The sequence below is a fragment of the Morone saxatilis genome, unplaced genomic scaffold (assembly GCF_004916995.1).
Source record: "Morone saxatilis isolate NCDOM2014 unplaced genomic scaffold, NCSU_SB_2.0 Contig11, whole genome shotgun sequence".
Lineage (NCBI taxonomy): Eukaryota > Metazoa > Chordata > Actinopteri > Moronidae > Morone > Morone saxatilis.
The window spans coordinates 20,201,540-20,215,540 of record NW_023339663.1 but is presented as its reverse complement, the minus strand read 5'-3'; the positions used below and the strand labels follow the sequence as shown (position 1 = coordinate 20,215,540).

General features: G+C 39.4%; 1 protein-coding gene across 1 annotated transcript in view; it reads right to left on the bottom strand.

Annotated features, from left to right (window-relative positions):
• Window positions 1-13,733: 13,733 nt before the first annotated feature.
• The window catches only part of isl2b (ISL LIM homeobox 2b), a 2,026-nt gene continuing 1,758 nt past the window's right edge, over window positions 13,734-14,001 (bottom strand). The window contains exon 4 of the mRNA XM_035652079.1: window positions 13,734-13,850. Within this exon, the coding sequence (XP_035507972.1) occupies window positions 13,734-13,850 (117 nt within the window). The remainder of the gene's footprint in view (window positions 13,851-14,001) is intronic.

Sequence of the window (14,001 nt, the reverse complement as noted above, 5' to 3'; positions counted from 1 at the left end):
TTCCAGTGACTTCCTTTTAAACCAAGAAGCAAGATAGACTGTCAGCGGGGAGGGAGACCGCCACAGAGGTCTCCCCCTTCAATCACTCAGCACAAAAGCAACAAAACACGCCTCTGTAAATATTTCAGTGGCTTCAGCACCTCATCCAGGGTCCTGCTGCTCTCTGTCTGCTTGCCCTTAGAGTGAGCCATTGTGTTTCCCATGGCAGACTGTTTTGTGTCGTGCTGCTGGACATGGCTGCTCTGTTGTAGGGGGGCAGCGGTGCCTGCATGCATGCAGTAGCAGAGGAGAGGATTAGGGTTGATGTTCTTCTGTGTCTAACTGGCTGCCAGGCATGCTCTGCCGCCTTGGCACAGCACATACAATTTACATCATTTAGTTCTGCTTACTGCGGAGTGAAAATCTTAGTTTAAACAGAGTTCAGATTATTCACTTAGTTTGGGAAAGAGCTGTATTTCTGACCACTGACTCTATCTTGAATTGAGGATAAAAGAGCAAATCTGAGTGTTTATTTGAGATGTTACATTTAATTAACTTTATTTTGTCATACTACTAGCAGTTGTACAAAATATATTTGTAACCACTGGCTCTCTCAGTCAGTTTCTTTAGTATATTAATGGCTCAATGGGTTGCAGCCTTTTGAGGAAAGTTGTTCACAGTCCAAGATCATTGCCATAATAAATGGGAATCCTGTTTTAGGGTGGATTCGCCCTTGATATGAGCCATGTCCCTCGGTGCTTCCCTGAGCGAGTCTTCAGGGAGCGCTTTCCAATAAGAATAATGTCCCCCCTGTGCATGGCCACCATTCAACAATTTACGGGCAGATTACAGATTCTAATAAAATTTTTGCAGCCTTAATTAAAGAATCTGCTCCCCATTTTATGATAGTTCAGTTCCCCTCCGCCACTTCTATCCAATTTAATTATTCTGATGTACATAATTAGCATGAGCTGGCCATTGTTCACCTCATTTGCATATTATATTGGATAATTGAATGAGAGTGGCTGATGATTAAATTAGGGTGAATGACAGATGATTCAGCTCACAGTGTGGAAAAGTTAACAGAATGAGCAGACTGGGAATACAACATGTGCCTTTTGAATATTTATATGTTCCACCATGGTCACCCCCAGCAGACGCACTCTGCTAATTTAAAAAATGTGCAGCAGGGCAGCTGCTAAACTTGGGTGCTCGCAAGTCACAAGATGCTGTTTCTTCACCTCTGGCTGCTCCTCAGTGGTTACTACTGTGCGTAAAGTGGAATGGGGGCAATGTTGAGCATATGAGAAATATTTTTTTGAATGTTTTAAATGTGTTCCTCCATCATCGAGGCAACACATTTACAGATTGATAAGACAAATGAGACTAGTGTGGGGAAATTCATTTCCAGGCACTTCCAATGTAAACACAGACTCCTGGTGCCTGCCTGCCTGCCTGCCTGCCTGCCACATTATGGACAGGCTCGACAAGGCTGATGATGGCTGTCTTGGAAAAGACATGTGGAACGTAGTTTAAACCTTTGAAAATTACTATTTGAAAATAAAATGCAAACAAACAAACTACTCTGCAATGCTATACTTAGTTGTTTATAATAAAAAATAATGTTTTTTTCTTGAATCAAATAAAACTCAAAAGTAACAAATCAAGATCTTAGGGCAAATTTTAGAAAAATCCCATACTCTGCTTATAAGTTAAACATTTATTTTATCATCTTGTTAATTGGTTTATCAAAATGTTATTAGCAAGCCAAATCCTCTCCTTGCACCCTAGATTCATCCCGCTCCCTGGAATTTTTCCATGCAGGGTTCGGGCAGGATAAATGTTTAGAGGGAATATTTTGAACAGCTTTAGCCTTTCACATGCTAATGTAAGCACTGGCGGCACAAGAAAGCTGGCCTGACCCAAGGGCCACACGGTGACACAGTCTGCTGATTCAGTGCCGGCAGCCCTGGCTTTGTTTATGTGTGTGCACGAGAAATAATGCACGTCATAAAAAGGAGAACTTTGAAGGGGAACCACTACCCCGGATGATAAATGCCCCCTGCTCTTCGGAGATAAATAACTCTTCCCAATAGTACAAAAGCAATCTCAGGAGTGACTTATACACCGTCATTTCTACAATAACATTGGGCCGAGTTTCCACCCCTGGTGTTCCTCACATATTGAATCATCCTCTGGGAATTTACTCAAGAACTGATTTGGACACAAACTGGGATGTTTTAAAGTAAAATGTGTCACTTGTTACTGAGTATATGAAATAAAATCAAAGCAAAGATTTTGCAATGCAAAAATTAAATGATATATTGATGTCTCCTATAGGAATTTGTGCTGAATCACAGAACCAGCTCATGTAAAGAGATCATAAAGCATGCTTCATTAGTTTGTTTCAAGGATTGTCCATTCTCAAACACAATTTGCAACACGTGAAACTTGTGTTTGTCTTTGTCTCCCACATACCTTGTAAAATCTCCTCTGTTCTCTGTGTTATAGTACACATCAGTACACAAAGTGTCGTCTCATTGTCTGCCCAGGAGTCACTTCAGGGGGCAGAGGAATTTACACAGTCTTGGGATCTGTCAGTAGGTGGTATAGGAAACTGTAAAGATAAGTCCCTACAGCAGCTTAAGTCTAGCTTCCTTTTCACAAGAGCCTTCGGTATCATCTCAGATCTCCCAGATACAGCCGTGCCCTAAATTTATCAGAAACCTGACCATACCCACTTCCAGCTTGTGCTTGGAGAGAAAAATGGAAGTCTAGTGCATGTGTGTATGTGTGTGTGTGTGTTAACACATCTTAGATCTCAGTGTAAAAGATGTTCCAGCAATTTAGTGTCACTTCCTTCCATTGATACATATTAGTTAAATTCAGTTATTCTCTGCCTGTGCTACATGTAATTACCTATCTTCAAATCATCAGAATTGTTGCTTCATGGGTCTTTCTTAAACTGAATAATCTATTTAAAAAGACTGACTGGATTGTCGTAAAACTGAACATGGGGTGGATTTTCTCTTAGCCCCTGACATTTTGGAGATACATGGTTTTCACAGGACAGCAGTGATTTGTTAATCTCTCAACAAAATAAAATTCCACCCAGTTGCACTTTTCCTTTTGTTTTTAATATTATATATACTGTGTTTCTTTCTGTTTGTGGTCACTGTGCTGGGACTACACTTTTCTTACTACTGTTTTCTTAAATCATAATGGAAGGCAATAAAAGGTTTGGAAAGAGCTGATATGTCTTCACTATAGAAATAGAACACCTGTTGAAAAAGACTTTATGCGTATGATGATCGTGGACATTTCCAATTTTTTAAAATAGCTGATAAATGATCCTGTAATTTGTAAAATATTTATAGTTGTTGACTATGAAGTCCTGAATTTATATTTGAAATGATGCCAAAACTCTTATCCTGGTTGCCATCTTAGTTTAGTGTAATTTCTAACGCTAATTAACACAAAATACAAGGTACAGCTGAGGTTGATGTTAATTCCATTAGTTATGCAGGTATTTGTTCATAAAACAAAGTATTAGACAAATTTTTTGATGATTTCATACAAATCCAGCCAGTAGTTGATAGATATTTCAGGAGCAAAATGTGGCCCAACCAACATTGCCCCTACTGCTAGCATGGCTAAAAACTGTAAGTCTACACAAATGTGTCCATCCTGGGAGCTTTGCTTACTTGCTTCATGGCTGCTGTATCATTTATCTATTCTAAAAAGGAGTTGTTTGCAAAATTCTGCTGAACTGACTCTAAACAACTGCACAAGTTTACTTACTTTAACTCTGATAATATGAGAGAGGAAAACAGAAACTGAAGATGCCCATTTGTCTTATTGAGTATCAAGCGGCTCTTCAGTGCCTCTGCTATCCCTGAAATCTCTTTTCCAAAAAAGTTGCAAGGAGCAGTTTAATGCAGGCTGACAAGCTGAGAGTAGCCAAGACATTATCGTCCTGTTTCTTGGAGCAACACAGAGGCTGCCACTGCTCCAGATCCAACCCCGTGGCCCTGCCCAGCTCTCTGCTTTTGCTTTATGTCTTTTCCTGCAGCGAGCACTTGACGAAGGACAATTTGTTTGGATGTTTAATGCTGCTGCACAGGCTGGTGGAGGATTATATGAGATGGTCCAGTGATTTGTGGCGGCTGGTAGTGGGCTGGAGTAAGTATGTGTGTTAGTGTGTGTGAGGGAGAGTGTGTGTGTGTGCATACATACAGTGAGCGTGTGTGTCTGTCTTTGTGTCTTTGTGTGTGTGTGTGTGTGTGTGTGTTCAGTTCCAGGTCTTCGCTCTAACACAGACATCAGTTGTCTTCCGCCCTGCTTCCTTTAGAACTCGTACATTTGTGACATATTTGTCCTTTGTTTTTTACTATTTAACTTTCATTACCTGCTGAAAGATTAATAATCTTTGAATTTCATTGTTTCACGATTTATGAAACCCTTCTCTTGCCGAGCCTACTTTATATGTTTTGGCAGCCAGGAGAATCATTGACTTATCCTGTGAAGCTTCACACGCTGAAAACTCCGCCAAATGCTACTGTGAGCTTTCCCAGATCTCACACTGACAGACTTTACTGACACACAAGCAAACGGGTGCACAAAGAGCGATGGAGGCATGTTGACTTGGAAGCCAAGGAAACTATTTTAAATTTTTTTAAAAATAATATTTTACGTAAAATTGCCACGTCCTTTTATGTTGGATAACCACTTTGCCATCCACATGACCCAAGACTCTTTCTGCCTCATCCCATGACATGGCCCAATAACCTCTGTTATAAAATCTTGTGCTTATTCTTTTTTAGTATCAGTGTCCCTTTTAAATGTTGCCCAGTTCTTGGGAAGACGAACCTCGATGTACTTTCATCCTCAAGAGAGCAAAGAGATCACAAGTTACATCTCAACTGTTGTCCAAAACATCTTGCGACAGCCCTTCATTTGATCCATTCGAGGCCCCTTTGAACGCTGCTGTAGAACGCGGTCCTGAAGGGCTTCACCCTCAGATGATAAAAAAGTGAATTATTGGTTTGTTTATCATGCTCTTAAAAGCTAAAGTGCATTATTAAACAGAGAGCACATTAAAAGGGGAGTATTGTTAAAAGTGTTTTAAAAATCTTGTAAATCCCGGTAATTTATGTCACTGTGTTCAAGGAGGCTCACCCTGGCCTTCTGGTTTTAATTTGGTTAAGGCTCTGCTCTCTGGGGTCTGTACCTGTGATGCTGCTGTTTTTTTCCCAAACACAATCTGACCGATGTGACCCCTCAGTGAAGCAGTGGTAGCAAGTCAAAAAACCTAATTAGCATATGTAGATCGAGGAAGAAAAGTGCTGGTACATCTTCCTGCAAGGTTGATGTGCCTTTGAGGAAGGCACTCAAATGACTAAAAGCATTTTTTTAAGTTAAATAATTGCTTTTTCTTTTTCTTTTAATCCTAAAATTGTGTGTTTAACTGTACGTCAGAACCAAAGAAAGTGGGCACATCTAACCCCAGTTTGGTACAGGTGACCAAAAAAATATATACAGACTATATACAGACAAAAAACAACAGCTCCATCTACAAGATCACGTGATACAAAACTACATCCATTGTCCCAAAGAGTCTAAAAGAGGTTGTATTTTAGGCACAGTCGTTATTTTGGCTAAATGCTAACATTGGCATGGTAACATACTAACAGCACTATCATGCTGATGTTAAGCAGGTGAAATGTGGAAACGTACCATGTTTAACATTTTAAAGGGCCATTGTGTAGGCTTTAGTGGCCTCTAACAGTGTAGTTGTTCATTGTAAATCCCTCGCTTTACCCTCCTCTTCCTAGCTCAAACATATGTAGAGCTGGTGTTTGTTTTTTTCCTACTCGTGTAGAAACATGGCGGTTTAACACATGTAAGGAAACCCGTGGCTTCTGTAGATATAAATGGACAACAACAAAAAAATCATGATTATACACTAATGAAAACATACCTATGAATGTTATATTCTATTTCTGCCAATAGNNNNTACACACTGGACCTTTAAAGGTCAACCTCTTTGTAGTGAGGCCATGCACATAAAAAAACTATAATATCCAAAGAAAGGACTGTAGCCTATATAGGATAGGGCAGGCTATATCTGACATACATTATTTTTCTACATAACCTGCTTTTAGTTCACGTGGATGTTTGCTTGATATAGACCTTCTGGGCCTAAAAGTTGCATCTTTTAGGAACAAATTTCAGTATCCAGACAACCTCTGTTTTCCTTTGTAAATGTGCGCCACCCACCATGACTCATATTCTACAAGTTTATATGTGACGATTGCTGCAGATAAACCCAAGCTTAATGACAAATACTGCAGATAGCCATAGAAATAACTTCAAAACATTCAACAGAGAGGCGTCACACTGTATTATTGTGAAGCTTCAACAGTGACCAGGCCTTGTCTGGGTGCTGCCTGGGACCAGAAACCTGCTCCCTCCTCTGGGGACTCCCTGGCAGAGGCAACAATGGGTCAGAGCCCCTTCTTTGTGCGCTTGCCCTCCTTAATCAAACTAGCCTGAGGAGTGATTGGATTTTAATTCTGCTGGGCCCACCATAATGGTGTGATGGACGGGGACTGGTGAATTGGAGCAAGATGTCAGCCCTCAGAGGCCTCCATTAATGATATTGCTTCATTTCTTAAAGTGGCAGGAACGCCTTGGGACGAGGGGTTCGCTGCAGTTGGCAGGCAGAGCCCTCCCTTCCCTTTTTTACCCTCTTACTCTTGACACTCTTTATCTCTCACTGACTCAGGACCATTTGTGTTACTCATTGTGTTTTCCATAGTGTTGTTGGACCATTTTCTCGAATTGCTGATAGTATGTGTGCGCTTCCAGAGTGCTGCTGTGGCACTGGACATGAGGGACATGTAATTATTGTCTTGTTGGAAACGATTTGCTTTGTTTTTTAACCTAAATTTAAAATTAACATGGACATTTACAGTGTGTGCTGTACATTAAACTTTCTACATTAACAGTCAAACACAGGTGTATAATGGACATATGGTTAATTAGATACACTCATCCTTTATAACTGTGAGTATAGCAGCGTATGACAGCCTTTACTGTATATGGCCCATCAATAATGAAGGCTTATCAATATTAACTGGAAGTCATTTTCCCTGATCGTGTGAACAGGCGAACAGTGTTTTCATCTGACAGGAACAGTATATCAATGGCATTTACTTTTCAGTTTCTGCTCTGTATGCTATAATTAAAGTTTGTCTCTGTTCCATCCTAACTCAGGAGTCAGAAGGTTAATTGAACTTTAGCACTAAATCTAAAACACAAAGACTTCCTGAAAACATTCTTGAACTCCTGAACTGACACTGATATGACCCTGATGAACGCCAGAGTGTCTCCCTGAAACCCTTTGATGCCGTTTCTCATCTTAAGTGACTCACACTCACTGCCTCATTGTTTGCTTCCAGTGACACGTGTTTGTCTTCCTCCTTCGGCTAATGACAGTTTGGTCCTGTCAAAGGGGGGATGGCAAGTACAGGTGAACTCTCGTTGTGTTTTATAGCGAGTCATTGTGGAGTGGGGCGGCTCCAACCTTCCTCTCCCCTCCTAATGGGCGTTGGTGTGTTGTTTTTGCTGTAGATTTATGCGTGGGTGGGGCGCTGTGATTTACGGAGCTCTGACACTGTCTCAGCAGTGGGACCAGAGAGGCTGATTGTGGCTCTCTGTGTGTGTTCCAGGTAAGCCTGACACTCACACACGCAGTGAAAGCAACAAGCCCAGAAACTCTCAGATGAGAACACACAGATACTTTAATACACATACACACTCAGATTTTGTGGTGTAATAAAGCAGGCAAGCTGCTACTGTTGCAACATCCTCCCTTTAGGTTCACTTGAAGTACACTCAACCTCAACTGCACAAAATGTATTCTTCTTTTTGTTTAAACAGTGGCTTTAAAAATATAAAAAATTATGCTCAAAATATGTCAACACAACACTTAAAGAGAAAGTCTTGTTTCAAAAAAATCAATATTTTTTTTTTAATGCAGCTTTCTAAAATACCTCATGCCCCTGTTGGCCCTAGTGCTTTTAAACATTTAAAGGATAATATGTGGATATTTACTCATTGTGTCAGTTTCCCATAAAAGCAGCATTCATTCCCCAGGATCGATAGTACACAAGTAGCATGTAGGACTGCACATAGATGTTGACGGTGCCCTTTCATTATCAGTGTAACCTAAGAGTAAAGAAGATTAAATTCTTGTCACCACATGTTAAATTGGCCATTACCCATCCAAGATTAATTGGTCCTTAAATTTCCCCTTAAAAACACCTGACAAGAGGTGGAGAAAACACAGTGCAAACACAGTACACAATTATAATGATGTTGACACAGGGGTTAAAGTTCTGTTTGGCAAGGATTATATGAGATGAAAAAGAATAAAGAGATCTTTGTTGTCTTATTTTGGTACATCCTGTTTCATAGTGAGTCACTAATTTTGTAATTTCTCAATTTCTCCTTCAGATGGTGCAGGGACATGCTAAACCCCACAGACAGCTTTATTTTTCATATCATCTAATATTGTATGATTTAATTTTGCATAAGTTATCAAGACCCTCAGTCCACTCATTGTTGTCTTCACTCAACTGCGACACTTTCTCTCACACCCCTCCTCCCCTTTCTTTTCTTTCTCCTGCAGAAAGAAAAAAAATCTCCCAGTTCAGTCTCTGCATTCAGTCAGCCTGTCAGAAAGCTTCCCTGGAGAGTTTTGGACTTGAAGTTCGTCCCGGCAGTTCCTCTGCTGGTGGCCCCCACTGGAGGAGCAAGGTCACAGTGGACCCGAGTGTCGAAACTTTCACAGAGCCTCCACAGAAATCCCACACACTTATTTTTACACAAAGTTTGTCAGTGAAGCTAATTCAATAGTAGGACAATTTCTTTGAACACAACATGGGGGTTCACAAGGGGTTGCAGGCAAATTGTCAGGAAGATAATAAACCTGTTGAAACATGTTGCTATTGTTTTCTTTTTGTATATGTTTCAATTCCTGGGAATGAGAATGCACAAAACCTTTTTCTCTGCATTCAAAAACCAGCTTCCCTGATGGTGGCAGTAAAATATTCAGTTGATGAAGGTTAAAATAATCGAATGTAAATTTGTACATCTGTCATTAGGACACATGGATCGACCAAGACAGACTTCTTATGTACTGCTACATTGAAAATATTAATATCAATATATCACTGGCAAGCATCATCCAACAATAATAATAATAACTTCCTATTTAAAATTAAATTAAAAAGTAAACTCTCTTTTCACTCTCCAGTGATATAGGCTGTTTATAGGCTGTTTTTTGTTTTATTTCAAAATTCAATATGCACAATGGCATTACGTGTTTTTTTTTTGGCATAACAAGTTTGATGGAGTTTTTTTTTTTTAAGCCACTGCTTCTGACTACTGACTAACTTATATTTAAAGAAAAATAAATGTTGAATCAGTACCAGGCCGGTTCACAAAGGTTGTGAGACTCAGTTGGTTGGTTCAAATACAATATGACTGCCATGCATCCCTCTAAGTTGGCTATTTATGTAAGATTCCCATGAAGATTAGAATTCCTTATTTAAGAATGAAAGATATCATTTCATTGCCTTTTTTGTCTAATTTTCTCATAGATCCTAAATGACTGACTGATCTTTCACCACTGTGTCCTCAAAATCTGTGAGTGAAATTTTTCTGAAATCTCACAGAAACTAAAGGCACAAAGAAAACATAAACTTGTTTTGTTTTATTTCATGACTCTGTTTGAAGGTAGAAGTAATAGAAAGCGAAGCTTATCGCTCAACTGATAAATTGAATTGTGGTAATTTAGCAGTTACCAAGTCATCAATTCATTACTGTTTAGTGAACAATGGTGAAAATGTTAATGTTAATGTCTGTCTGGTGTCAAACCTCTGGAGACTGATTTTAAAGAAAACATTTTAATCAGTCTAATGTTACTGATAAAAATGGGGTGGTCAAAAAAATATAGAAACACTTCTCTTAGTATAATGTAATGGCAAAAAAGTTAAATCAACACCTCTATTAAATTGCAAGGTGTACTTAATAAACTGGTAACTGAGTGTTTATGCCCACAGCTGTATCACAACTGAAAAGCATGTGGCATCATCATGTCCTCTGCAGCTGTCCCCTCCTGAACCGATGTAGTACATTTAATATAAAATGATCAAAAAAGACCATCACAATATTCAAATTAAAGTTGCTTTGCTGTTAGGTTAAGCTCTAAATACAATTCGACCTGGTTGGTTAAAAGCCTAAGAAAATCATGGATATATAACTGTAAAATTGTCATCAGATAATAGGAAACATTATTTGAACATTGGAAAGAAAAGAAAATGTGAAAAGCAGAGCGCAGCAATTCGCCAGTGACTTTCCTTCTAGTTTTATTTACTGTTTTATTGTTATTATTGGTCATATTTTCCCACACAGACTAACAAAGAAAAAATAACTCGCCTGCATTAGATTAGAGAAAATATTAAATATCCGTGAGTCAGTCAGTGACTGTTTAGTGACTCGTGGTCGTGGGCGGCGCTGCAGTTCTCCCAGGCTGATCTAATTATGTCCACCTCCCCTCCACCAATTAGAGAATTACATCACACCTTTAAATGGACTCCTCCTCTTAATCATTAATGATAAGGTGTCATTCTCTCTGACAGCGTCCGGTTGCGTTGTGGCAATTTGACACAGTTCGGAGTTAATCCTTAATGATGCGGCTGGGGCTGAATTTGTTGCAGTGTTTGCTTAGAAATAAATTCGGGAGTTATTAAATATTTGCCGTATAGGGTCTCTGCGTGTGAGTCAGTGATTCCCAGACATGCTCAGTTACAATCAGGTCATTTAGGCCGTTCTCGTATTGAAAAGAGTGATCCAATGAGTGATGCAGATACTGTAGCCGGAGCTGGGATCACCGGTGTGTATTTTGGTCCTTGTTTAACGCACTGAGGGGAACGCCCATTGATAGAGCTGATAGAAGAGCTTGTGGCCTACAGGTATTCAAGCGTCAATTTATGGCTGTCAAAGGACGTGATCTCTGATCTGTGCGAGCAGCACAGACTAATAAGAATGGCTGAAGCTGAAACATAAAAGGGAAAGCTTCTCTCTTTTTTTAGTAGCTGTCCTGTGTGGTTTTAGTGAATCGAGCATTTAATTGTTGCTTCTGTGTATTTATTTGCCCTGTGTTATTTTTCTTTTTCATTGGATTTTTTATTTGACATAATCCTAAATTTTAGAAAACATTTTAAGAGCATTTCCTGACCAATTATAATTATTATTTCCATATTTTATCTTGTAGCCTAGTAACTCCCTGCAACATCTCTCAACAAAAGCTTCTAAATCCTCTTCTTTTATTTTAAAAACCCTTTTGCACCTTCGGTTTCATTTTGTTGCACAAAGCTGATGGTTCAAATGCTATTTTTAGAGTTTATTTTTAGTAAGAATATTAATTTATAGTGATAATTGTTTTAGTTCATTTCAATGTGATCTATCTCGTGCGAGCCTTTAGGGGATGAGTTACACAGAGTCCATGCTGTACATTAGCTGTTTTGCAAACATGAATGGCCTCACAATGATTTTCTGCTAAAGAGGAGAGTTAATAGGCCTGCATTCTTGTCTGTAAACGCCATTGTTATTCTTCGCTTATCTCTGTTATCTTAATCTGCTTGCATTGTTTACTTATCTTATTTGAAATAGCTCAAATACAAATCTGTTATCTGCCTTTTGTCATTCAAACTTCCGATTAAGAAACTGTCATTGTTAACGAAATTTAAAAAAAAAACTTTTGTAGAATTGTTTCACAGTAAATATATTACTTGATTAATATCAAAATACGTCCATTAATCATTTGGTGTATGTATGGTGTATTGAGTCCAGTTTTGTTAAAATATAGCAATTGGGGAAAACAGTGCACCAGGATAATTCTATTTGTTTCCAAATGTTTCAGGAATTAAATAAAAATAGGTGTTTTCTTGCTATTAAAGACATGTTTCCCTCTTCTGCCTTTTTGTCTAAAATGCCCCCAAAACAGCAAAACTGCATTGAAGACAAATGACATGATCTCACCTGCTTGGCAGGGCAGAGCAGGTTTTATAACTAAATAACCTGAAATCTAATGGAGAACACTCCTATAAAAATCACGCATGTGTATCTAAAAAAACACACAGAGATTTTCAGTGCATGCATGTCTTTGTCTTGTCCTGCACACACAGTGTAAAGAAGGTCAGTTCATTTAGTTCATTTAGCCTGAGCTGTCATCCCGGCTGACCCGTGCGCAATAACGCAATTCACTAAAGGAAAATAAACCGAGGAGGAGAAGTGACCCTTTACGAGCTGCTCTCTGCTCCCTTAACATACGAGGGGCTTTGGGAGGGGGTGTGTGTGTGTGTGTCTATGGAAGGGGGGTGTTTAGTTAGTTAGTTTGTTGTGGCTTCAGTCAGTGTAGTATCGCTTGCAGGTGATGCCAGGACTAGATAAGAGGTCGCCGATCTCTCCGTGCTGTCTAGACCGGCTTGTGACTCAACCAGAGTAACTGGACTGAGCACAATTTACAGCAGATTTTTGCCCCCAAGATAGTAAATGACCACTGGCCGATTCCTGCTGCATAACCGAAGGGGAAGACACCGCAGATGGAGGGCGATGATAAGACAACAGAGCCTCCAAGCTTCAATTCAGGCAGGCTAACTTGATATAGGTTGAACAGGACAAACAACATACTGAGGGCAACTGGAATGAATATTTGTTTTAGTTTTTAAATGAATCTGTTCCTCAAATCGGCCCTAGAAGCTTTCTATTTGTTCCCTTAATCAGAAATTACTCGCTGTCATGAGGAGTAACGATCTGTCGCCTCTCTGGGTTTTTTGACAGTAAATTTGACTTTGTCACTATAATAAATGCACTGGAAAACCAAATATAATAAGCATTGCTTTTGTAATGTAAAGAGTTTCTTTCAGTGCTCAATTGTCAAATAAATGGATATTATTATGATATGAGATATTAAGATATTATCTCGCAAATGCAAAAGCGACTGATATTTAAAAGAAAAATAAAGAAAACTTCGCCTGTACACAGATTGGTCATCAAGACACGTTATGTATTCAGCTTTTTATTTTGTATCAGTTAATAATCCCCTTACGAATCGCTTTCCTAACAATAAATAATATAACAATAATTTACTTTTTGTCCGAGAAGCTCAAACAACCTGTATCCTGCCCTTGAGATAAAGTATTTTACAACACGAATAATTTGCAGATTATCATGCTCTGACCTTAAGACAAAGAGTCAACTGGACTCGACAACGCAATAAATGTATCAAAAATTCGCATGTTGAAGAAACAAGACACAATATGATCACAATAAAATCGCAGAATGTCCATCTGTTTCGACATGGAAATGTTTCCAATTTGTTTTTGAGGGAAGGTTTGTTGTAGTATATCCATCGGGAGGTCTTCTGTACATCTTTCCCCGTATCAAGTCATGCATCAATTGTTCTGCTTAGGTTTTGTCAATGAAAGCTCCACAAAAAAAAACTTGGAGTCAATCGGTGCTTTCTTGGTTCCATCTCCTATATGTCAAAAAAAAAAAAAAAACAGTCTCCTCTCTGTAGTTTGGGCGATGTGATGAGCTGGTCACATGCAGGGGACCGGGATCATGCTGCAATTGTCCTTGCAGGAGGGTGTGGGGGGCCGACAGGTCTGAGGGGCCCCCTTTCACGTCTCCACCGGGCTGGGTACCATACTGTTGGGGGTGTCCGGTAACTGAGAGGACAAAGAAGTCACGTCGCTGCCCGAGGAGTTCCCGAGAGAGCCCGATTCAGAGAAAGACACCTGATCAGACAGAAACAATGTGTCAGAATGTGCGAAATATTCAGGCTTTTATTTTGAATGTAGGCCTAACAGAGAGAGAGAGAGAGAGAGAGTACACCAAAATATGTATTTGCATCAGTCTCTGTGCATGCAGATAGATAGATAGATAGAT